General features: G+C 38.3%; 2 protein-coding genes across 16 annotated transcripts in view; one reads left to right on the forward strand and one right to left on the reverse strand.

Annotated features, from left to right (window-relative positions):
- LOC113607933 (X-linked retinitis pigmentosa GTPase regulator-interacting protein 1-like) overlaps positions 1-26545 on the reverse strand; it is a 148798-nt gene that overhangs the window by 8654 nt on the left and 113599 nt on the right. Inside the window, exons 5-6 of the mRNA XM_027083705.1 lie at positions 8380-8466; positions 2471-2592 (exon numbers count right to left, since the gene is read on the reverse strand). Of these exons, the coding sequence (XP_026939506.1) occupies positions 2471-2489 (19 nt within the window). The 5' untranslated portion in view covers positions 2490-2592; positions 8380-8466. The remainder of the gene's footprint in view (positions 1-2470; positions 2593-8379; positions 8467-26545) is intronic.
- Positions 20200-26545, forward strand: part of HNRNPC (heterogeneous nuclear ribonucleoprotein C) — a 47981-nt gene continuing 41635 nt past the window's right edge. For 2 of the 15 annotated variants that reach the window (XM_027083697.1, XM_027083702.1), the window contains exons 1-2: positions 20218-20355; positions 25340-25365. The gene's annotated coding sequence lies outside the window, so the exon portion shown is untranslated. Of the gene's footprint in view, positions 20356-20970; positions 21016-24846; positions 25011-25339; positions 25366-25442; positions 26092-26545 lie in introns of those variants that run through there. The other 13 variants (XM_027083692.1, XM_027083691.1, XM_027083701.1 and 10 more) reach the window with 13 other exon arrangements.

Consider the following 26545-nt stretch of genomic DNA (forward strand, 5'->3'; position numbering starts at 1 on the left):
GCAAAAGAATGAAGTTGGATCCTTACCTCAAACCATAGCAAAAATAAACTTAAAATGGATCACAGACCTAAATGTAAGAGCTAGAAGTATAAAATTCTTAGAAGAAAATATGGGAATAAACCTTTGTGACCTTGGGCCATGAAGTATTAGACATGACACTATGAAGTTAGACATGGAACCAAAAGCACAAGTATCAAAAAATAAACTAATTAATTAAAAACTTTTGTGCGTCAAAGGCCACTATCAGGAAAGTGAAAAGACAACCAACAGAATGGCGAAAATATTTGCAAATTATATATCTGTTAAAAGACGTGTATCCAAAATTCATAAAGAACTCTTAACAACCAACAATATAAAGGCAAAGAACCCAATTAAAAAATAGGCAAGGGATCTGAGGAGACATTTTTCCAAAGAAGATATACAAATGGCTGATAAACACACGAAAGATGTTCAACGTGATTACTCATTAGGGAAGTGCAAATCAAAACCACAAAAAGAAAGAATAAATTAAAAAACAACACGAGATACCACTTCAATAACAATAACAACTATTGGTAAGGATATGAGGAAATCAGAACTTTCATGAATTGTTAGTAGGGATGTAAAAATGTGCAACTGCTTTCAAAAATAGTTTGGCAGTTCCTCGAACTAACATAGAGTTACCATATGACCCAGCAATTCCACTTCTAGGTATATACCTAAGAGAAATGAAAGAAAACTTGTACACAAATGTTCATACCAGCATTACTTACAATAGCCAAAAAGTGAAAATAACTCAAATGTCCATCAACTGATGAGTGTATAAACAAAATGTGGTATTATTATTCAGCAATAAAAAGGACTGGAGTACTGATAAATGTTACAACTTGGATGGACTTTGAAAATATTATGCTAAGTGAAAGAAGCCAGACACAAAAAATCATATATTATATGATTCCATTTATATAAAATGTCCAAAATAGACAAATCCAGAGACTTAAAGCAGATTAGTGATTACCAGGGGCAGGGAGTGGGGACATGGGGAATGTCTTCTATAAGGTTTTTTGGGGGAGGTAATGATATGTTCTAAAATTAGGTACCGGGGATGAATGCACAACTCTGTGAATATAGTAAAAATTAAGAAACTGTACACTTTTTTATAAAAGAGTGAATTTTATGTTATGTAATTTATATCCCAATAAAACTATTATGTATAATATATATGTATTATATACAACATACATTATACATGTATTATTATATAAATATTACTACATATGTTATTTTTTTCTATTTCACACATATAAATGAGGAAATAAAACATATACGGACAGTTTAAAGAATAATAATGAAGCGTACACATACATACATACCAGCTTATGAAACAGGAGGTTACTAATACCCTCTGTAAGTTCCTCACCCATACTATTCCCTTCTTCTCCCAGAGGGACCACTATCTTGAATATTGTATTAATAACTGCCTTGTATTTCTTTATAATTTTATAAAGAAAATTAAATTATTTATTATAAAGAAAAAAATTTATTTCAGTGTATAATTATACGTCAGTGTGTATTCATTTTCTGATCAATGGACATTTATGTTGTTTCCATTTTTTATTCTTATGAACAACGCTACTATGAACATTCTGATAAATGTCTCTTGGTACATATATGCAAAAATCCCTGAAAATTTTATATCTAGAAAAAAAGCTGCATGTTCAATTTTACTAGATAATGCCAAGATTTTTTCCAAAGCGATGGTACCATTTATACACCCATGGGCAGTGCATAAAGTGCCCTATCTTTGAAATAAAACTTACAGAAGTGAAATGAAGTGAAAGTAGAATTAATAGTAGCTATGAATAGGACTGAGGGGTGGGAGAGTATGAACAAAGTTACAAAAGCATCTTAAGGTGAGTGGGGAAGAAGCGCTAGTGGGGCCATGCCCTTTCCTTTTATTTTTTTTAATTAAAAAATATATATTTATTTATTTGGTTGTGTCAGGTCTTAGTTGCAGCAGGCAGGCTCCTTAGTTGCGGCTCATGGGCTCCTTAGTTGCGGCATGCAAACTCTTAGTTGCAACATGCATGTGGGATCTAGTTCCCAGACCAGGGATCAAACCTGGGCCCCCTGCATTGGGAGCATGGAGCCTTAACCACTGTGCAACCGGGGAAGTCCTTGCCCTTTCCTTTTAAATTGCCTACCTCTGTTTAGTGAGAGTGAAGGGCTGATCACATGGATAGAAGAATGAGACCCACTCATTTGCTCTTGGTTTTTGTTGTGGTATTTGTGGTGGTGGTATTTATCTTTACCTCCTAAACCCACACAGTAAAAATTTTATTATAAGAATATATGAATAAAACGTTGAGAAGATTGAAGAAAAGACCTGAGAGCAAAGCAGTCACTGTGAAGGCTAGCAAGACGCCCGACAATAACAGACTGAGGGTTGTTTTCATTCTAAAAGACATCCATCCTCAGGCACCGAATTTACCTTTTGACGCTGGTACCATCACAGGTATCGGGTCTATGTCTCTAACAGGGCCTTGGCTGTATTGTCCACCAGAAGATGAGATGTCGTATCATCTCCCAAGCTGTGAGAGATACCACAGGACACTAAAATAAAGGAAAAGTTCAGCCAATTACATGCAACTTTGGGATGCCTTCTGCAGGCTATACTTAAGTTGTAGCAGGAATTCCTCAACACTTTCAGGATGGTATATAACATGACATAGTCTTTTTTGTAGTGATGTGGATCACTCTACACTGAAGGGTAAGACCAAGCATTCAGTAATAATGACATTATTTCTTCAAAATGAAATCAATTTTTCTGATTATAGAATTGATGCATACCATTTTGAATCATTTTTAAAGTGTCTGCTCAGCCTGGAAGCCAATGACCATATCCTTTCTCCAGGAAATGAGCCTCTGAACCCCTCTCCACTCCATTCATACGGACTGAGTCACCAGTAACCAGTTTATAGTCTATGATCCAGTTTCCACAGTCATTGTTCATTAGACCAGGGGTAGACAACTGACCTAAGCTGGGCCAATCAGATTCTTTTCCCCAGGCATTTGGAAATGGGACTAAGAGAGTTAAATTAGCCTCTGTGAATGGCTAGGACTATTACATAAACTTGGGAGTTCTGGGATGGCCATATTCTGCTTTGTAGCCTAAATAACTCTGGAAATCCTACCTGCAGAGTCACTTCAAACCTTGGTCAACACTCTTTTTCTGAATTATAATATCCAATCTCCTGGCTTTAAATACCGTGTGTGTGTGTGTGTGTGTGTGTGTGTGTGTGTGTGTGTGTGTGTGTGTGTGTGTATACATGCTGTTGTTTCCAAAATTTTTGTCTCCAGCCCTGACCTTCAGATTTGTACATCTTCCTGAATTTTAATCATTTCCACTTGCATGACTGCTAGGTATCTCAAATTCACCTGTCTCACACAAGAATTCTAATTTCTCTCTCAAACCTGATCTCCCAGGCTTTCTCTATCTCCATAAATGGAATTACCATCCCACCATTTCCTAAAGCCTCAATTTCTCCCTTTCTGTCATCCACTAGCAAATCCTCCAGGTACCACCTAAAAATATATATCACCCTGTCTCCACAGCTACTACTCTAATTCTTGTCACCAGTGTCCCCTACCTCAACTACCATAATGTTCTCCTAATGCTCTACCCATTTTCCTCTCTCCATCCCCCTCCCACCAATTCTCCCTGAAACATCCAGAGTGCTCTTTAAAAAACAACCCAGGTCATCGCATTTCCTGCTTAAAATTGTCCAGTGGTTTTCCTTTACATTTAAAATAAAATCTAAACTCCTTACTGTAGTCAGCATGGCCTCTATGATCTGACCTTCTTCCTATTTCTCAGATCATGCTTTGTATTTCTCCTCCTCTAGCAAATAACTTTCCTTGCCACTGGCCTCCTCTCTGCTCCTGGAACCAGCAAGCTCCCTCTTGCCTCAGGACTTTTGTACTTGGCTGGAATGTTCTTCCCCTTGCTCTTCACATGGCTAGTTCCTTCTTATCCTTCAGTCTCTCAGGATCTTTTCATCTGCCAAGAGGACTTTCTCCGACTTCATAACTAAAGTGAGGACTCCTTCAGTTATACTCTGTCATGTCACCCTGTTTATTTCACTGGTAACACTTACCATATCCAGAAACTACCTTCATTTATTTACACTTATTTATTACCTCCTCTCACTAAAATATAAGGACTTTGAAAGCAGACAATTGGTTTATCTTATTTACGTTTATTTCCCAGCGCTTGAACAACTCCTAGAATGTAGTAGGCACCTAATAAATATATATTGAATAAGTGAATAGGTGAATGAATAACAAGTCAAGAGAGAGAATGACACTGAGTGGCTGAGTTAAAAGGTCCTAAAAGCTTCCTATCCTTGATTTTAGTCTTTTCCAAGGCCTGTCTCTGTTCCTGCCCTTAGGTTCTGTAGGAGAGTATTATGTCCTTACAACAAATTCCCCTTTTTGCTGAAGCTAGCTTGACTTGTCAACTTACAAAGTTTGCTCACAAGCTTATTTTGAACAAGCAGAGAAATACAAAGAAGGTAAAAAAGCATGATGGAGAAATTCTATTACTGGGAGAAAACATTAACATTTTGTTGATCTATTTTCCAGACAATTTAACTTGAATTGAGTCATTCATACTCTGTTCTGTGATGTTTCACTTTTTTAAACCACAATAAGTGGAGAATATCTTTCAAATGACATAATTTTAAAGGGATCTTTACAGATTTCTATATTAAGGAAGCTGACTATCACCCAAAAGTTTATACGCTTTCATATGTTAGACAATAGTCCCAGGATAAGAACAAAACGGAAGCAACCAAGGAAACCATTTTGTTTTAACGTCAATCCTCACACTGAAAGTAGCTTTCGTAGGTCTGCTATATTACCCCACTTTCTCAGCCTCCTATCGTAGAGAAGTAAGATGAAGGGAAAGGAGGGGTGACTGCATCACAGACCTCGTCGTCTGGACCTGAAGCCATTTGCAAAAATGAAGCTGTAGTGGAGGAAGGGATGCTGTGGTTCTTTAATACCTGGACCCAGAAAAGATTGTTCTGGTTTATGACCCTTCCAAAATACACCACCAAAGCTGTATAGCACTATGGAGCCACTGGAAAGCACCACTAAAAATGGTCAGAGAAGCTCTAAGAATGAAATGGAGCCTATCAGAATGCCAGAAAAGAAAACTCAGGGGAGAATGTCAGTGAAGGTGTGATGAAGGGACATCCAAATCCAATGAATTGACCAGATTTAATCTCTCAGGAAAAAAGGAGTGGAGAGTAGATGTAAGGAAGAAGAATTTATCACTTGTTTTGCACCCAATGAAATAAAAGACAAAAAGAAATCCGTCGCAGTGGTATTGAGTTGCAGTGCACTGGGGCAATGGTAGGTGAGTGAGGGCAAAGAATTAGTCTTTAGTAGTGATTGCTGAATAAAGCCAGTATGATGACATCAAAAATTAAAATCATACAGCCAACTCCCCTTACTCTGATTTTATACTCACCTCTGATTAAAGTTGGAGAGAATGAACTGTAAATAGTGACTGTGGTCAAGAGCCTAGGAATAAGAAAGACAAGGATCCACATCTTTTGCTGTGTGACCATGGACAAGTTACTTAACCACTCTGCTTATTTTCCTTACCTATAAAATAGGGATGAAATACTCATCTCATATGGTTATGATGAGGGTGAATTGAGATAATGCCTATAAAAAATTTGCATAATGCTTGGCACTTAGTACAGGCTCCATATTAGCTAAATGCTAGCTGTTTTTTGTTGTTTTCACTGAACTAGTCTCTAGCCAATTGATAATTCTATTGCATTTATCAGTATAAGTTAATGATTTATATTATATATGTAATTATCTTGTATGTTGGTTAGTATAAGTCAGTTCTCTATAGTGTTTATATATCATGTGTCTCTTCACTAGTCTATCAGCTTTTTTTTTTTTTTTTTTTTTTTTGCGGTACATGGGCCTCTCACTGTTGTGGCCTCTCCCGTTGCAGAGCACAGGCTCCAGACGCGCAGGCTCAGTGGCCATGGCTCATGGGCCCAGCCGCTCCGTGGCATGTGGGATCTTCCCGGACCGGGGCACGAACCCGGTCGGCAGGCGGACTCTCAACCACTGTGCCACCAGGGAAGACCCTCTATCAGCTCTTTTGAGGATATCTTTGTACCTAACAGAGTGCCTGGTATCTGCAGATACATAATAATTTTTCAACTGATGTATTATTATGATATTGGATTGTGGCAGAAATTGTTTTCCTTTTTAGAGTTGCTTTTAATAATTTTACAAAGTTTTGCATTAATTCTCCCTCACGTCCAAGAACACAGTGAAGTGAGAGCCATAATGGTGTCACTGATTTGAGGAGGAGAGAGAAAAAAGAAGAAAAATGTAAAAATCAGGTGAAAAAATCTGCTCAAAGGAATGTCAGTAGCATTTCAGTGGAGCATAGGAAATGCTGCAAAAATACTCCCATCCTCTAAAAATTCATGGATTAAGTGGGCCTATGAGTCAACATATAGAAGTAGGGTTTTAGCTATTTTAAATTTAATATAGATTGGGAATTCAGGTCTTCCCATTACTAACTTTAACAGGCCAAACAGTCAAGTCCCTGAAAGGGGCGCTGAAATTGGGCTCCTTCAAATCTGGCGGAAGGAAGGGACAATTTGTGAATAGACTCTTAAAGAAAATAGTTTTAAAATGAGTGAGGGAACTCAGGAGGAGCCGATCTTATGTAAGAGGATAGAAGCAAAGGAGATGTAAGCATTGAGGGAAAAACTTGGAACAGAGATAAAGAGAAGCTATGGAGAAAAGTGTAGTCTCTGTAATTTTAGTGTCGGTTGTATGAATGATCAGAAAAGATGACAGGAACTCCTGGAATTTGGACTGAACTTAATTTGACAAATATTACTGAGTACCCATTTTGTGCAGCTGCTACAAGGAGAAGAAAAATAAAGCCCTCAGATTTGTGGTTACCAGAGTTGGGGGTAGGGGGGAATGGGAATTGGATGAAGACAGTCAAAAGGTACAAACTTCCAGTTATAATTTTCAGGGTTGTAATATACTATGTGAGAAATATAATTAACACTGCTGTATGTTAGATATGAAAGTTGCTAAGAGAGTAAATTTTAAGAGTTCTCATCACAAGGAAAAATGTATTTATATTTCTTTAATTCTGTATCTATATGAGATGATGGATGTTTACTAAATGTATTGTGGTCATCATTTCACAATATATGTAAGTCAAATCATTAGGCTGTACACTTTAAACTTATACACTGCTGTATGTCAATCATAACAATAAAAAACATAGTTTCCCACAAAAACAGAAAGAAAATAAGTGAACAATTAATGAGGAGAGGAGAAATGAGAAAAGCACATACTTAACTGTAAGGTAAAATATAAAAAGTCAATCTGAGGGCTTCCCTGGTGGCGCAGTGGTTGAGAGTCCGCCTGCCGATGCAGGGGACACGGGTTTCTGCCCCGGTCCAGAAAGATCCCACATGCCGTGGAGTGGCTAGGCCGGTGAGCCATGGCCACTGAGCCTGTGCGTCCGGAGCCCGTGCTCCGCAACGGGAGAGGCCACAACAGTGAGAGGCCCGTGTACCGCAAAAAAAAAAAAAAAAAAAAAAAAAGTCAATCTGAGAAGAACAAAGCAAAATGAAAGTGTAAAGGAAGATTGAAATTCACATTTACTTGAAGGATCAGATAAAGCTTTATGGAGGGAGGGTTGTTGGAGTCTGGGAGGGATTTTGGCAGGTGGAGATACAGAGTGTTCTATACAGACAGAGGAGAGTTTCAATAGAATCAGGGATGGGCAAAGAGCAGGGTGGTCTTCGACAGTAGCAGGTAGGCATGACAACTTTGAGAAAGAAGAGTTGTGGGAATTTAAGTGAAAGGAAGCATATTTTGGAAGATCTTGCATATAAATTAGAGGCATCGTATTCATTCTGCCAATGGGTGAGAATTACACATTTTGAGCACAAGAGCAATAGAGTTAGAGCTGTGGAAGGGCTTTAGGAAGATTCATCTGGCATAAGTGAGTTAGAGAGACTGGCAGAGAAGAACATTAGGATATTGCTGTGGTTCAGGCAAGTGGCCTTGAATTAAGAAGGATGGTGGCAGGGGGATGGAAGAGTGGGATAGATCACGAAGACACTGAGGAAGGAGAATCAAAATACTTGCCAACTAGTTGGACGTGGTATGAAGTTAAGAAGGTGACAGGATTAAAGATGACCTAGTGATACTGTGTCTGGATGCCTGGGAGACAGGCACAATACAAAATGAATAAACATTTCACTCTTTTCAAAAACACCCTAAGGAAAGAAATGAAAGACTATAAATATGTATTAGATATAAACTTACAGTTCTTGCTTCCTCCAGAGAGCTCTCTCTAATTCTTTTCTCTGTTTTGATGTCCTTCAGTCCTATAGAATCCTCTTGTCCTCCTGGCTTGTTAAGAGAGGAGTTAATACAGTTCTGTTTAGCTCTTAAGATGTTAACTCTTTGCACATCAGAGCTTGAAGGCTGTGCTTTTTCCTCTATGTGTGTTGCGGTTGGAGCTAAAACATTCTTTAACATACCAACTTCTCAACTAAAACTAAAGCTGAAAACGTATTTATTTGATTTGAGATTAACAGAAATTTACTGGTGTTGGAGAATGATCTTTAAATCTCTTCCTGAAGGGCAACAACAGTGGGAGATTTTCTGGAGCCCTGAGGATCTCTTTGAAGGGAAAAAACTCTGCTCCATTGGCGGGATCAGTGTGCCTGCTCAATCCATGTGTGCCAGGACCCTCTCAAGTAAAAGAATGTATATAATCTATTTCACTGTGACCATAGTTTCCAAACCAAATATTGGGATGTAATTATGCAACAACAGAACTTGACATTTGAAAATGAGATGTTCTTAAAAATTCTGCATGCTGGTCACTGCATTCATACTATATATTGAGTGAAATATAGTCTAAATCAGTACATGAAATTCTCTTTGTCATGCACACTCAGTGTATACATTGAAAAGGAATTTCCAGGAGGGTGAGCACATGTTTAATGGGCCCTGTGTGACTTCCCTATGTCGTATAAATAAAATGAAATAAAATGAGAGAGACAATTAGGATGTATACAAATTATCCAGAACACATAAATCTCCCAGCGAAAACAGGAAAATCCAACAAAATATTTTCCCAGGTCTAAATGACAGAATTATAAAAACTGGCCTTTTCTGCACCCAAGATTGCTTCTTGCCCAAGCAATTTCTCAAGGATCTTGGGTCTTCTCTACTTTTTCGTATGATCTAACCAGAATTAGTGCTGGACAAAATTTTGAAGTAGGCCAAGTTTGTGTTGGTAATTTTGCTGTCTTTTTTCTGAATCTCTAATTTTTTAAACATTTCCTCCTACCCCTTTCAGGCAACCAGTTACCTCCTGTTTTTTCCCCTGACAGCCTCATTACACTTTAGAGTGAATTTATACCATTTGATATTTTTTCACTAGGCTTAATGTACTTCTAAATGTAGACTATAGGTTTTGTTCCATGTGGAAGGAATTTCAGTCATCAAGGAGTTGGAGGACTTCCCTGGTGGCACAGTGGTTAAGAATCCGCCTGCCAATGCAGGGGACGTGGGTTGGATCCCTGGTCTGGGAAGATCCCACATGCCGCGGAGCAACTAAGCCCGTGTGCCACAACTACTGAGCCTGCGCTCTAGAGCCTGTGAGCCTCAACTACTGAGCCCGAGTGCCACAACTACTGAAGCCTGCACGCCTAGAGCTCATGCTCCAGAACAAGAGAAGCCACCGCAATGAGAAGCCTGCACACCACAACGAAGAGTAGCCCCCCGCTCACTGCAACTAGAGAAAGCCCGCGTGCAGCAACGAAGACTCAATGCAGCCAAAAATAAATAAATAACTTGAAAAAAAAGGAGTCGGAGATATAATAACATTCTTTTGATTACAAAAGTAACACACATTCATGGTAGACATGAACAGAAAAATAAAAATAAAATCAAATGTATTAGTAATCCTAACACCCAGAGATAACTATGATTATCATTTTGATTTACGTATGCATAAAGGCATACATAATACTTAAAATAAAATACTTAAAATAAAAAATAGAATCATTTATTTTCTTTTTTAAGTTTATTTTTAAAAATTTAGTAAAATACTCATAAAATTTACTATCTTAACCATTTTTAAGTGTATTTTCAATAGTGTTAAGTATTGTTAAAAAACAAAATTCAGGGCTTCCCTGGTGGCGCAGTGGTTGAGAGTCCGCCTGCCAATGCAGGGGACACGGGTTCGTGCCCCGGTCTGGGAAGATTCCACATGCTGCAGAGTGGCTAGGCCCGTGAGCCATGGCCGCTGAGCCTGTGCTCCGCAACGGGAGAGGCCACAACAGTGAGAGGCCTGTGCACCGCAAAAAAAAAAAAAAAAAAAAATTCAACTTGAGTAAATTTTATACATCTTATTGGTTTTAATTCAACAATTCATGAATCAGGCAGAATTCTATCTAGCTGACAGAAAGGAGCTCTGAGGAGCTGTACAAAAAGAAAGACTTTTATAGGCAGAAGGGAGTGGGAGCAAGGGAGTTGTACTGGACAAAAGAGTGGTTGGTTATTGCATCCTTTAGGGGACGGCAGGGGTCTATCAGGTAGATTACCTAACGAGTGTGGATTAGGCAATTCTGACTGGCTGGTTTAAGATTCCATTTTGGGGAGAGCTGAAACTGTAATTAAGTCAAGTCTTGGTTTGGTAACATGGGGCTTAGGATAAACAACTCCATTGTGGGCCTGTTGTCTTATTTTTAACAGTATATTCACATTGTTGTACAATCAATCTCCAGAACCTTTTTGTTTTACAAAACTGAAACTCTATGCCCATTAAACAACTCCCCATTTCCCCCTCCCCCCAGCCCTTGGCAACCACCATTCTACTTTGCTGTTTCTATGGCTTTGAGTACTCTAGGTCATTTAGTTTTAAAAAGTTTTTATTTTTCATTAACCAATATATAATTCACAATGAACATTTTAAAATATTATTAAATATTCTATTATATAATTTTAAATGGCTGCTTAATAGTCTATTCTATAAATGTATCATCAATTTAATCAACGCCCTATTGATGGGCATTTAGACGGTTTTTTATTTTTTGCCATTCTAACCATATCGCATTAAAAACCCTCATAGATAAATCCTTGCTTCCATCCACATTTATTTTTCTAAGATGAATTACTAAAAGTAGAATTGCTGAGTCAAAGAGAATGCCTACTTTTAAGGTCTTTGATACTTATTTCCAAACTGTCCAACCAACTTTCAGAAAAGTTGTACTAGTTTACACTTTTGTCAGCAGTATCCATTTCTTCCCATCTTAACATTAGGAGCATCTTTTTTTTTTTAATACCTATTTCATAGACAAAAATACTAATTCACTGTCCTTTTAATATGCATTTCTTTGCTTGCTAGCTGCCTTGAACTTTTAAAATATTTATTATCATTGTATATTTCTTTTAAGAGTCACTGATGTGTTAAGGATACTCGATTTTTTCATGTTTTCTATTTTGGTTATATGTCTGTTGTAAGTGTAAGTATTTTACACTCACACTTAAGAAATCTTAAAACAGATTTAAGAAAGTATTTTTTAACACCATGGAAAAGTTTTATATACTAGACCTATGCTGTCCAAAATGGTAGCCACTAGCCACATGAGGTTATTAGGTATTTGAAATGTAGTTAGTGTGACTAAGGGATTGAGTTTTTAGTGTTATTTCATTTTTTTTCCTTGTAGCTTTAAAAAAACAACTTTATTGAGGTATATTTTACACATGCCCATTTCAGGTGTAAAACACAATGAATTTTTAGAGTAACTTCACTGACTAATGCAACCATCACCATAAATCACTTTTAGTACATTTTCATTCCCCAATTTTATTTACTTTAAATTTAAAATTGAAAAAGGATACTTGATTTAGTTACTAGAAACCATACTCACACAAGCTTAATAAGGCTTTTGTTTACTTTTCAGGACTCAGATAAAAGGGAAGGGACTTTAATGATCTCTTCTCCATTGCTCAAATCTCCCATTTCAAATGCATGCCACCTTTCTTTGTGATAAATTATCCCTAATTCAGCATTTCTTCACATTCCCCAAATTTACCATTTTTTGACTCCTACTATTCTGTTTTTACCACTCCCCAGAAGGGAATGGTAGTCAGGGTTCTTTGAACAATGAGAAAGTGAGCAAGGGAGTATGTTCTAGGTTTTAGGTATCTGAATATAAATTGAGATGACAAAAAGGCAGTATTCTGAGGGTGGAGTTGTGGCATAGGTAGTAATAAAAGATAAGAATCATTCTATTGTAAGAGTTGCCATATGATCCAGCAATCCCACTCCTGGGCATATATATGGACAAAACTATAATTCAAAAAGAAACATGCACCCCTATGTTCATAGCAGCACTATTTACAATAGTCAAGATATGGAAGCAACCCAAATGTCCACCAAAGAAGATGTGGTACATACATACAATGGAATATTACTCAGCCATAAAAAAGAATGAAATAACGCCATCTGCCACAACATTGATGGACCTAGAGATTATCATACAAAGTGAAGTAAGTCAGAAAGAGAAACACAAATACCATATGTTATCACTTACATGTGGAATCTAAAATATGACACAAATGATCTTACCTACAAAACAGAAACAGACTCACGGACGTAGAGAACAGACTTGTGGTTGCCAAGGGTGAGGGGGTGAGGGAGGGATGGACTAGGAGTTTGGGATTAGCAGATGCAAACTATTATATATAAAATGTATAAACAATAAGGTCCTAGTGCACAGCACAGGGAGCTATATTCAATATCCTGTCATAAACCATAATGGAAAAGAATATGAAAAAGAATATATATGTATGTATAACTGAATCACTTTGCTGTACAGCAGAAATTAACACATTATAAATCAACTATACTTCAATAAAATAAAGTACAGAAAAAAAAAGAATCACTCTATTGTAATGTTCCTCAGACATTAAGAAAGTTCTCCAAAATTATGTTTAAAAACTCCCTGAGTAAATTTTATAATGGTCGGTCATATGAAAGATAATTACTATGTGAAATAAAATTTCATATTTGAAAGGATTTGGGCCAGTTCACATAGTATTTTTATAACATATAGATGTTTGCTCAAAAGGTCAATTTCTACCATCATAGTATAATAAAATAAGCACTGATTATGAAATGTAAGACTTGTCAGCTGAAAAGCACTTTGTAAGCTGTACAAAGATTAGCTTAATGAAAAATTACCAGAGGGTAAAATCTTGTGCTTCAGAGCCAGAAGGAGAACAGATGGCAAGAGTGTTAAAGAAGGCTTAACCTGCAAGAAACCAGATTTAGGTCATTGCTGGGATGAAAATTAGAAGAGACGCAAAGAAGACAAAGGAAAAAAAAATGGAGAAAAACATTTAGTAGGAAGGAGAAAAAAGAAACTGAGGAAATAACAAAGAAATAGAAAGTCTTCTTCAGTCATTTATTTTCACAACATTTCCTTGAAGGGGCTGGGGCCTATATTATATAGATTCCATAGTACCCTGTACTTATATTTAGTAGCACTTGATACAATTTATTATAAGCAATTGACTAATTATTCATTTAATACTTGACTCTGTTCTGAAGATCAGGGACAATCTCTATTTTGTTTACTTCTATGTTCTTGTGACCTGGCATAGTACTTGGCACAATGCTTATTAAAGAGCATGTACTTTATAAATATTTGTTCTATAAATGAGTAAAATTTTTTACCTTGGCAAATCTTACATTATTAATAACTATGTAATGGTTATATGCACACATTCTAGAATCAGACTTCCTAGAGTCAGAATCTTAGCTCCATCAAAAACTAGCTGTGCCAAAGACCTAAACGTAAGGCCAGACACTATCAAACTCTTAGAGGAAAACATAAGCAGAACACTCTATGACATAAATCACAGCAAGATCCTTTTTGACCCACCTCCTAGAGAAATGGAAAGGAAAACAAAAATAAACAAATGGGACCTAATGAAACCTAAAAGCTTTTGCACAGCAAAGGAAACCATAAACAAGACCAAAAGATAACCCTCAGAATGGGAGAAAATATTTGCAAATGAAGCAACTGACAAATGATTAATCTCCAAAATTTACAAGCAGCTCATGCCGCTCAGTAACAAAAAAACAACCCGGGCTTCCCTGGTGGCGCAGTGGTTGAGAGTCCACCTGCCAATGCAGGGGACACGGGTTCGTGCCCCGGTCCGGGAAGATCCCACATGCCGCGGAGCGGCTAGGTCTGTGAGCCATGGCCACTGAGCCTGCACGTCCGCAGCCTGTGCTCCGCAACGGGAGAGGCCACAGCAGTGAGAAGCCCGCATACCGCAAAACAAAACAAAACAAACAACCCAATCCAAAAATGCACAGAAGGCCTAAATAGACATTTCTCCAAAGAAGATATACAGATTGCCAACAGACACATGAAAGAATGCTCAACATCGTTAATCATTAGAGAAATGCAAATCAAAACTACGATGAGATCTCATCTCACACCGGTCAGAATGGCCATCATCAAAAAATCTAGAAACAAGAAATGCTGGAGAGGGTGTGGAGAACAGGGAACACTCTTGCACTGTTGGTGGGAATGTAAATTGATACAGCCACTATGGAGAACAGTATGGAGGTTCCTTAAAAAACTAAAAATAGAATTACCATATGACCCAGCAATCCCACTACTGGGCATATACCCTGAGAAAACCATAATTCAAAAAGAGTCATGTACCAAAATGTGCATTGCAGCTCTATTTACAATAGCCAGGACATGGAAGCAACCTAAGTGTCCATCAACAGATGAATGGATAAAGAAGATGTGGCACATATATACAGTGGAATATCACTAAGCAATAAAAAGAAACGAAATTGAGTTATTTGTAGTGAGGTGGATGGACCTATCGTCTGTCATACAGAGTGAAGTAAGTCAGAAAGAGAAAAATACCGTATGCTAACACAAATGGAATCTAAGAAAAAAAAAAAAAAGGTCGTGAAGAACCTAGGGGTAAGACGGGAATAAAGACACAGACCTACTAGAGAATGGACTTGAAGATATGGGGAGGGGGAAGGGTAAGCTGGGACAAAGTGAGAGAGTGGCATGGACATATATACACTACCAAACGTAAAATAGATAGCAGTGGGAAGCAGCCTCATAGCACAGGGAGATCAGCTCGGTGCTTTGTGACCACCTAGAGGGGTGGGATAGGGAGGGTGGGAGGGAGGGAGATGCAAGAGGGAAGAGATATGGGAACATATGTATATGTATAGCTGATTCACTTTGTTATAAAGCAGAAACTAACACACCATTGTAAAGCAATTATACTCCAATAAAGATGTTAAAAAACAAAAGGCAAAAAAACCCCCAAAACTAGCTGTGCCACCTTAGGCAAATGACTTAACTTCTCTGTGACTTAGTTTCCTCATCTTTAAAATGGGGATAATAAAATGCCAGATGAAAAGTGCTTCACACAGTTATATAAAAGTTATCTATTATTATTATTAACATAATGATGGCCAATAATACTTAAAATCAAATACTACCCAACCTCAAAACCACTAGATGTCATGATTCTGAATTGCTTTAATCTTTCTAATTTTTCCAAACTTTGTAGATAAAGATTTTTTGCTTACTTATTTTTTAATTTTTTAAGCTCAGGGTTTTGGTTATTAAGAAAAAGAGATGAAAGAAGTCCCTGATTACAGATTAATGATGATAATATTCCGGTAAAAATAAGTCCATGTATACATTTTTTAAAAATCTGTAAAAATCTACACCAAATAGTTAAGAATGCATATTTTTGGAGGACAGATCACATAGAAGCTTTCACTCTTTCTGTATTTCAGTTTTTTATAATAACCACAAATTATCAGAAAAAAGCAAATGCGGGACTTCCCTGGTGGTCCAGTGGGTAAGACTCCAGGCTCCCAATGCAGGGAGCCCGGGGTTCGATCCCTGGTTGGGGAACTAGATCCCACATGTGTGCTGCAACTAAGGAAGTCCACATTCTGCAACTAAGGGGTCCGCATGCTGCAACTAAAAGATCCCGCACGCTGCAATGAAGATCCCACGTGCCACAACTAAGACCCAGTGCAGTCAAAATAAATAAATAAATATTTTTTAAAAAAGAAAGAAAAATAAGTACATAGGATATTTCCATTTGGAAAGCTTTAAAATAAAAAGAGAAAAAAACAAAACACTAGAAGCCTTGAGAAGGTGTATATCCAAAGTGACCGATAATTTTATTATCAGTGTTTAAAACCTTTTTTGCAGAATCTATGCCTGTTGGAGGACAGCAGGGGCTGCCTAGGCATAGGGTCTTGTGGAAGGGATAACACTGATAGGTAATGAGGGGCCAGTCAGGGAAGAGCTGTGAATGAAACAGTGAAAATGGAGGACTGGAATAGAGTGCTATTATAGGATTTTAGTGTGGGAGTCACACAATAAAACTGAACGCTTTCAAATGATTACCATGACAGCAGTTTGCAGGATCAGCTTGGGGGAGAGACTCAATGTGGGAGAAACAGGATGCAGTCAAAGAGTAAGGCTCTTAAAAGTGGTGTGTAATATATTTATCATGTCATTTTTCAGGTAGAATATGGTTGCCTATAGCAGATAGGTTGCCAACAGTCAGAAAGGTCTCCAAATTAGTGTAAAGAAGGATGAAGTAGCGTTGGGTATTAGAAAGCTCTGTGAAGTTTTAATCAAGTGCTTTGTCTGGATCCATCAGAGACCACCCCTCACTCTCCAGTGAAGTTGCTTATGATATCCTTGGACGATAAAGGATGTAGAGGAAGAGAAGCAATGATGATTGTACTAGTAAAGACCATTTGACTTGTTGAATGGAATAGGTAGATAATTAGGTATGCTGAGGGTGTGTAGGATGATAAATATTGAGGAAAATATTCAGCTAATAAGTTAGGTAAAAAGCAAATTAGGCATTTCATAGCTGTTGCTGCTTTTCCTTTTGTCTCCTTCCTCTTGACAGGTGGCTTAGAACTTTGAGGAGGGAAAGTTGCAGGGGATACACTATTCTGGCAATACCTCTAAGCTACATAAAGCCTTGTTCAAAGACAATTACTTCTTGAATTAAAGACAAAAGTACAGTTTTGTTTTTTCTCTTTAGCCCAAGGTAAGGAGTTACTGTTTCTGTTTCCTTATCTCTTCCCCTACTTCCCCTCCATTACTGGAGTCTGGCTCATGGCTTTCTTTCTACATACACAGCCACCTAATAAAAGCATTCAGTTTTAGAAGTTTAAGGGTGTTTAGAGTAAGCAGAAGAGATAAAGGGACCTTCCTCCACTCCATTTCACCCACCTAAGTTTACAGAGCCTTAAAACCAGAAAGTCCTGAATGTTTATCGTCAACATGGTGCTTTGCATTCTGCCTTGTATTATGCTATTTTTGCACTTGTTTTCTCATCCTTAGTAAATTCAAGCTACCTGATGGAGGGACTGGATGTTAATTCTTCTTGTATCCTCCACTTCCACCCCATCTAGCATAGGGGTGAACTCCCTGAAAACATAAATGCTGTCTCTGAAGTACTTCCCTTGCACCAAATACAGTGTTGGTTAATAAGTAGGTCATGATAAAGATCATGCAGTAAAACTGATTTCTGGTAAAATGAATTTAAGTACTTTTCATTAACATTTTATAGACATTTTTACTCTATGAGAACAGTGAGTAATAAAACATGCTAGTGCTTACTTTTGTTTACTTAAGTCAGGAATTACATGAATTACATGTCAATCAAGCCTCACAGCATCTGGGTCCCTCTGAATAAGTGCTATATAAAATATTTAATAAAGAAAGGATAGTCTAACTGTCCTGGGAAAAGAACAATTTCCCCTGATAAATAAAAGCTAATGATTAATTACTTTAACATGAATTTCAGACACTCTGTTTAAGGTCCTAGGACATGTAATAGGAGAGAAAATAAGAATGTACATGTACAGAGAGAAATAAGAATTAAACTCTGCGATCGAAAGACATACTGGGACTTCCCTGTTGGTCCAGCGGTTAAGAATCCGCCTTTCAATGCAGGGGACGTGGGTTCGATCCCTGTTCAGGGAACTAAGATCCCACATGTCGCAGGGCAACTAAGCCCATGTGCCACAGCTACTGAGCCCGTGTGCCACAACTAGAGAGCTCGCACGGCACAATGAAGAGCCCTCATGCCACAAGGAAGGCCTGATGAAGCCAAATAAATAAATAACTATTAAAAATAAAATAAAAAAAGACGTACTATCTAGAAGGGGAGAAGAGACGAGTGTAAAATTAACCACAGTGCTATGAGGTCGTTTTAAATAAACTGCAATGTGGCAATTGAGCTGAGGCTTTAAGTACTTGGAGATGTTTTCCCTCTGATTACTCGTTCTAAGTTGACAATTTGGAAAATATAGAAAAGCACAAGGAAGTGAAAAAAAAAAAGCACACGTAGTTCTCCCACCAAGAGAGAACCACTATTAACATTTTAGTATATTTTTTCTTACATGCTTTTTGGTTTTGCTTTTTAAATCTGCTTAAAGCAATATATGCATATGGCACATAAAACAGTAGAGAAAGGCATACCAACGAAAAAGGCAGAAGGTTCGCTCTCCAAATGTATGTCAAAATAAATTTCTAGGCCCAAGATGGAGTCGCTCCTGCTGGGGGTGTCACATCAGCAAACCGAAACTTCATGTTCCTGTAAAGGCTCAGTTTGACCAGAAACGCAGTACATCCACTCAGCCAATCCTCAAACGCCATATTTCTGGGCTCTATACTTATTTCCTTGTTCCTTAATCTTTCTAAATAAGGTCATATTCCTAACCCCAGCCAATCCCGCCCTGATTGCCTTGCAGCTTCTAATGCTGCATAAAACTCTCTCTTGCTCAAACTCCCTGGGGGAGTGCTCCATGGCTTGTGAGTCACTGTACTCTTCCAACCATGGATTGTTTTCCTTTGAGTAAAGGACATTAAACTCGTTACTAAATTGTCTTAATTTTCTCCTTTGACAGGTAAGTTTCCTCGTGAACCTCTATGAAATTCAGAATTAATTCAAAACTAATGCATACAACTGTATTCACATATGCATATATTCCTTAAAATGTATACAGATGGCATCACATTCTCTAGATAGTGTTCTGCATCTTGCGTTCCCTAACTACACAAAGAAATATCTTTCATTCCTAGCACAGCTGGTCCTATTCCATTGCGTGCATGGCTGCTATAATACAACCAGAGGGACTGCAGTGCAGACGATGCCAGTAGGTGGGGGACGGGCCATTTCAGGGTGAGGGGAATTAAGGGACCAGATTTCGGGGACGGGCAGGGGAGAGCTAGCCGGATAAGCCAATTTGGTTGACATGTAGGGTATTAGTGAGATGATTTGGGGCCAGAGGATGGGTGCTGTAGTATATTCCAGGCCAGCATTTTGGACTTTCTTTACCTTTTGTGGTGGAGAGGTAAGGAAGTCAGTTGTTTTGACCGAGATATGGGTTGTCTGAAGAAGGGCTTGACAGGCTGAGAAGTGTCCAGGAAGGAGCTCTAGGGTTGGAAAAACTGCAGGGCTGGTTAGTTTTCTGGTCTTTAGTGCCCCCTCCCCACTCTAAGAAAAGTGTTTTCATTATCCACACCGCAGGACAGAGAACTAACTTAGAGAGCTTCTCCTTTTACCTATGCCCAGGGCAAGGGCGGATCCTTCCAACCGCTAGCAAACAAAACCCAGCAAATCTTCCCCGCCCTTCCCCCCATCCGCCGCGGGAATTCCGAGATGTGGGCGGGCGTTCTACTAGGCGCTCTGAGGAGCACAGATAGGATCCCGCGGCCGCCAATCAGACCTTCCGGATACCCGGATGTGAAGCGGTGCGCGGTACAAAGGCAAGTTTCCACCCAGCTCTCCGTCAGGTACAGTGGCCAATAAGCATTTCTCAGGCGATAAATGACAGGAAAAATGACCAGTTACAAACTAGTTTCTGTCACGCATGTGGAAATTCGCTAGGTTAGTCTAACCCACTCCTAATTATGATTGGATAGAATTGTGAGGAGCTGTAAAACTGTCTAATTAGAAGCGGGAGCTAGAAAAGTCGCAGCCAATAGGAGGATTCCCAGGAGTGGGGCGGGGGTTAGGCCTTCGCCTCGGCGGCAGAGGAGACGCGGGGGCCATTTTGTGAAGAGGCGAAGGCTGAGCTGTTGCGGCAGCGTTGCGGACCTCGAGCAGCAGTTGGCTTCTCGGCGTAGAACTCGGGAGTGGGAGATTCAGAATCGAATCTCTTCTCCCTTCCCCCTCCTGGTGAGTGGAGGGGGCGGAAGCTGGGGAGGCGCTGGGTTTCTCGGGGAACGCGAGGGGGTGTGGGAGAGAAGACGAGGGAACCCTTCCCTCGGTAGAGTACGTAGGCCCCCGTTTATTTTATTTGCTTTGGGGGATTAGGTCTTACGCGCGCGAGAGTTTTTTAGGCCTCAGCCCTTGCGTAGATTTTTAACCTAGTGTCCTCTAGGCCACAATCGGCAGGGAAAATGTCCGTTTTCTTTTTCGGTCTCCTGCGTTAACGGATGCTGTCCTTTCATTTTCTATGAGAGGACGAAAGGGACGATCGAGATGCTCATCAATGTAGTTCAAGTTAATGTAGTGTCGATGCCTCCTGTTAAATTTAAATATTGAGCGGGGGGTGGGGAAGCGTTATCAAGCAGATATTTATTGTACCGCAAGCTTCTAAATTCTGGAGGGCACCTCACGGTTTAAGAATAGTAAATATTATAACAATAGATTTAATATTTTACTGATTTATTTTATTCCTTTCTGAAGAAATGATGGACCTCGAAATAGTTATTTTCAATTTTATTTTTTTAAATTGTAATCTCATTTACGTATTAACATTAATAATTAAAGGTGGCTTTTTATCTGCAGGTTACAAATCACTTGAAATATATAAGTTAGTGGAACTTGCTTGAGGTGGGTATTACTATCTTTCTCAGACAGGAACCGAGGCGTGAGTGTCGATTGCCAGGGTCATATTAAATCAGTAGCAGAACTAGTAAGGAATTTGGCCACCAGCTTAAGTCAAGTGGCTTTACCTATTGGAATAGTAGGTATTAAAATTACTATATTTGAATCTTTACAAGAACCTAATTACAACAACACTAGCGGTAACTGGAAATTCCTAAATTATCTTGGGAAAATGTTAAATTACGAGAATTGCGTTTATTATTAATGTAACGTCCTAAGATGATAAAGTTTGACTTTCAGGATATTTTGGCATTAATTTTCCAGACCATCCCAACTTAGGCAAAAATGCATAACTATATGCTTTTTTTAAGCAAGTATTACAGTGCTTACTACTTACTAGGTCCTGAAACTTTACCAAAGTTTTTTGCCAAGTTTGTAGAAATTACGTAGGTTTATAAGTGGTATCACAATCACTTCTCCAAGAAATCGCTTTTTTTAATCGTTGTCTAAGATTTAGTTGGTTTTATTTTTCATAATGTGTTACTGTCACAAAAAGTAATATTATTAAGTACAGTTTAAACCAATACTGTGGGGTAAATTCATGCCGTAGGGAACGTTTTTGATAGAAACTAAAAGTACTCTTATTCTACATAGCTATGCATTTGTTGACCCCTCACCATGTAGATATTGTAATAGGGATCAAAAGCATTGCCTTTAAAAAAAAAAAAAAAAAGCCTAAGTATATTATTACATGGACTTAAAACTAAAGTTAAGTGCAGAACTGTTAGAAGTGAGATAAGGGCAGTGACTGGTTAATTTAGGAAACCATACACCTAATAGATATATTGTTGGCAAATAACGAGAAATGTAAGAAATTAGTATTTAAGAACAGCTATTGATGGGAATTGAAATTAACTGAAGGGCACTTCTCTTGCCTTGAGATGTTAGAAATATGGATTCCTTAGGATCAGCATGTACCAAGGTAACACTTCCTTTGATTTAATATTCCTCTGGAATGATTTGGCCGCAAAATTAATACCTGAAACAATTCTAGATTTGATTTCAAATAGATAGGCATTAGTAACATTTACATGTTCGTTGGAGAGAGGAAGGATTTAAGAAGGTTGAGTAAGTTACAGATCTTCTGACCTTTTTGTGTTTCCCATGCTTATGCCTCGGGAGTGCCTGGTGGTGTTTTGCTGTTCCTTTGTAAACACACCTTATTATTTGTGATTAGGTCTCTAGAGTGTTTCACATAGCGTTGGACCTTGTTTTGGATGGAATTGCTGTTAGAAACAAGCAAGGAATAAACTCCAAAACAGCTAGTAATTCTAATCTTAAAGATTGATTATATTAACTGGTGGATGTGTGAGATTTAAGTGGTGAATGTGACGGTTGAAAGAACCTTGGCCTAGGAGTTAAGAGAACTGGATTTTTCCCACCCTGTTCATTATTACCTGACAGGCAAATCAGTTAAACTTTCTGGAATGCAGTTTTATACTTATAAGGGGGCTTATGCATCTTACCTGTTCTAATTTCTGCTTTCTGTAACTCAAGTCATTTGTTGCCAGAAGGCTAAAAAGTGTACAGAAACAGTTTTATTATTGACAGTAGTTTTTGTATATTAGTTATTACTGGTAACTGCCTTAACAGTATCTGTCTTCAAGTAATTTTATTAGTTGTTATCTTTGAGGAGCATTATGTGGTCATACTTAATATGTACTGATTCGTTCTCATTGGGATTAGGGAAGTTTAAGGTTTTGTACATAATAGATTTACTAGAGAACTGACTTTGGTGTGACAACTGCATGTGTTCTCTTAGATATTGGAAATCGGGGGTTTATAAAGGGGAAAAGGATTATTATAGGGTTTTATAGTATAATATAGCATTTACTATGATATGTTATAATGTTCTCGTATTTATTTTATATCGATCTTAACTAGAGGATAGAGATTCCTTATTAAACTCTACACAGTAGTTCTTAAACATGAGCAGACATTAGAATCAACCAGGGGGCTGGTTAAAACAGATTGCTGGGCTCTCCACCACCACTTTCTAATTAAGTAAGCCTGGGGTAGGCCCTGCTAATTTGCATTTCTAATAAGTGCCATGTGATGCTGGTTGGCAGCCCTTACTTTGAGAATACCCCTTTAGAAGAAGGATCCAAATCTCCCAGGGATTTGACAAAGTATAAACTAGGTATACTGCTAATTGCAAAGATTACAGTTAGGTGCTAAAGTTAGTTGGTCATTTTTATGAGTGGTAGCTCATCAACTTAACATCTTGGGAGGCAGCTTCTTGATTTTGAAAGATGTAAATGTTTTCACATTAGCTGCTGCTTTTTTTTTTTTTTTTTTTCTTTTGCGGTACGCGGGCCTCTCACTGTTGTGGCCTCTCCCGTTGCGGAGCACAGGCTCCGGACGCGCAGGCTCAGCGGCCATGGCTCACGGGCCCAGCTGCTCCGCGTCATGTGGGATCCTCCCGGACCGGGGCTCAAACCCGTGTCCCCTGCATTGGCAGGCGGACTCTCAACCACTGCGCCACCAGGGAAGCCCAGTTGCTGCTTTTTAAGCTTATGTCTTGTAACACTGTTGCAAAGGATTTGTTTGTAGATGAGCCACGGTTACATAACATATCCTGAAATTTTTGAGTACCAGGTTCAGGCTGTGACTCCAAAGACGAAAATTGAATGTTTCACTATAACTGAACATCCCTAACAGTTACTCAGAGGAGGTAACATTCAAATAGTGTACGTTTTCTATGTACATTTAGTTTAACATTTTGTACAATTTAACACATCAGTCTAAGCATAAAAGTAACTTACATGTCGTACCTAAACTGGTCTGCTACTACTTAAAAATTTACATTATAATTTTAGAGTTACAGTACCTGTTGCTGTCATCATTCATACGTAATTGACTCAAGCAACACTTTCTAAAAGCGCAGCTTAAAATTTTTTAGTTTACTGACATTTGAAAAGGAGAATAAAATCTCATGATTGGATATTGAAACGCAAGTATGATCATTCTTACCTGCTCAAAGACCTGCAATCTAATTGCAAATCTTGTTGTAGCTGATGAAACACCCAGTCTGTCGTGGTATTATGTATCAGATTCGTAGAATTCCTATCTTGGAATTAGCTGTATGTTCTAGTTTATAAACAGTGGGACCACAGAAATAAATTCTTTAAGGACCATAATTTACTTTTCATCTGTTTTATGACATTAAATATTCAGTAGCCATAATAATCTTCTTTCCTTCATTTGATTTTTTTTTCATTCTGTTATTGAGAGTGTTAATGTGCTCCTTATTTAAATCATCTTTCCCCCTGATAGGTTCTGTCAGGTCTTTTGGTTTGACCACTCACTGGTTCTGAAACTAGATGTCATTTCTAGTATGTATCTTCAGGGTAGACCGTTCCCCTTCAATTTGTATCATAGTAAAAGCTACATGGACTTAAAACCCACTAATCTGCTTCATAATCTTGATGTTTGACATTTGCTCACTTCTTCATCTCTGCTGACATGGTTTTTCTATATTTTCTTTGCCCAAACTGCTGATTATCAAATTGAATGTTGGAATGTGGACCTTTTTTTGAGACCCTTAAGGGAATACAGGTGCATATTTAGTCAACTTTAGGCACCTGCTGACATTGAAGAATTGTGAGGACAGTCACTGGTAGAGGCGATGATTCTATAGAAGCTGTCCCCATCCCAGTGGGATGTACGCTTTACCAAAATGTGTTAGATGCAATGGACAGATGTTTCTGTCTTGGGGGTTTAGGGCACAACATTTCTGAGGAACTCTGACTCAATCTGTCCCTTCTCCTTTCACAGGGCAGCAAGGCGAACCCCATCCCTACTCACTGGAGCTCAGCTTTGATTTTTAACCTCCCTTCCCCACCCTTCCAGAACACACACATTCCCATTCCAAAACTGATTTTATAAAGACATTTTAAACATAATGATGCAACTTGATGTGCACTACAGCAGATTTACAGGTGTTTTTTTTTTAATTGTTTCCAAAAACGGGACTTGGATTTAAGATGTAATTTTTAAATTTCTATTTCTATTTTTTCTGCAGCAGTTGGGTAGGAGGAGGAGGAGCCTTTTAGCCTCTCATAAACTGACCTCTCAACTTCCTCGTGTATTTTTAAGTTTGATTGATGATGTGGAAAGGGCTTTGCTTGTCTGCTACTGAGAACTTTACCCTTGCGGTTTTTGTGGAAACTGCTTTTGGAAAGAGAAAAGAAATGAACTTTATTGACTTGACATTTTTGCACCTCCCGTTTTTCTAATCTGGGCTATTTTTATTTTTGTTTTTTTACAGTGAGATTTTTTTGATCTTCAGCTACAGTAAGTTATTCCATTTTTGTTTTTACATTTTTCCTGACTTTCCGCTGATTTCCTTTTTATTGTTGTTACTAGTTACTATTATTATTTATTATTATACTTAATGATGGTGATGATGATGATGATAATGACACTGATGATTTTTAACCGGATTAAAATCGAGTTTTTCTGAATGTTCATAAGAATTTCTCCGGCCTCCTGATTGACTTTGGAGTTTTGCATCTTGGGAGAGAAAGTGAAGGCATTAGCATTTTTAAGTGGATTGATCACATAAACCTTTTCTCTCCCAACCCCCCCCTCCCCCCCTCCCCACCCTCATCCCCTTCCCCACGCTCGAAAGAATTTTACTGGCTGTTAAGTCTGTGACCTTATTTTTCCTGATCTTTAACTTAACTGTTTTAGAGCATCTCTGGACGTCGTCTGTATTTTTAATTTTTTTATTTTTGTTTTTTTTATTTTTAATCTTTCATTTGTTAAATTTTTAAACTGTGCTGCAATAAAATGTGTGTGGTACTACTTAACACCTAAGTTGGTGATGGCATTTTCCCAGAAGGCCATCTCCCTCCTGTTTCCCTTGAAATCCCATCCTGCTTTTCCTGTACACTACCCCTCACAAACCACAAGCTGCAGCAACATGGATGCCCAGCCTGGAGCAGCAGCAGCCAGGATGACCTGGAGCCAGGGGGGCCTTCGGAACAGATGCACACCCTTCCTGGGTGATGGTAAGAGGTGTGAGGTCCACTTGGTTTCCTTGGAAAGACTAGGAAATACACTGGTTTAAGTTTAGTTGATGTGGTGTAGGTGATAACTTCTACCTGGAAATGTTTGGGTTAAGGCTTTTGTGCGTATCTCAAGAGATGTTCCTAAGGGAGACCACTTCAGGGTTTTGTAAACTAATGGAATTATGAGTGTCAAACTGGGGCTTGCTGAGAGTATTTCATATATGGAAAGAGCAGCTGAAGTTCGCATATACTTTAGAATGAAGACGACTTGTTTTAATGATTAGCAACAAGACAGACATATTAGGTGGTACTTTTTCTTAGATAATTGCAAATCAGAAAAATTTTCTGTCATTTAGAGTAATCTTCCTTGGGTCTGTGACAACAGTTTTGGATTGTATTCTGTTTAGACTGTTTTTTATCATTAAAAGTTAACATGAATCAGACCACAAGAAGCATGCTGT

This window comes from Aethalodelphis obliquidens, unplaced genomic scaffold (genome assembly GCF_003676395.1).
Source record: "Aethalodelphis obliquidens isolate GAN/ISIS:26980383/991018 unplaced genomic scaffold, ASM367639v1 scaffold51, whole genome shotgun sequence".
In the NCBI taxonomy this organism is placed as follows: Eukaryota; Metazoa; Chordata; class Mammalia; order Artiodactyla; family Delphinidae; genus Aethalodelphis; species Aethalodelphis obliquidens.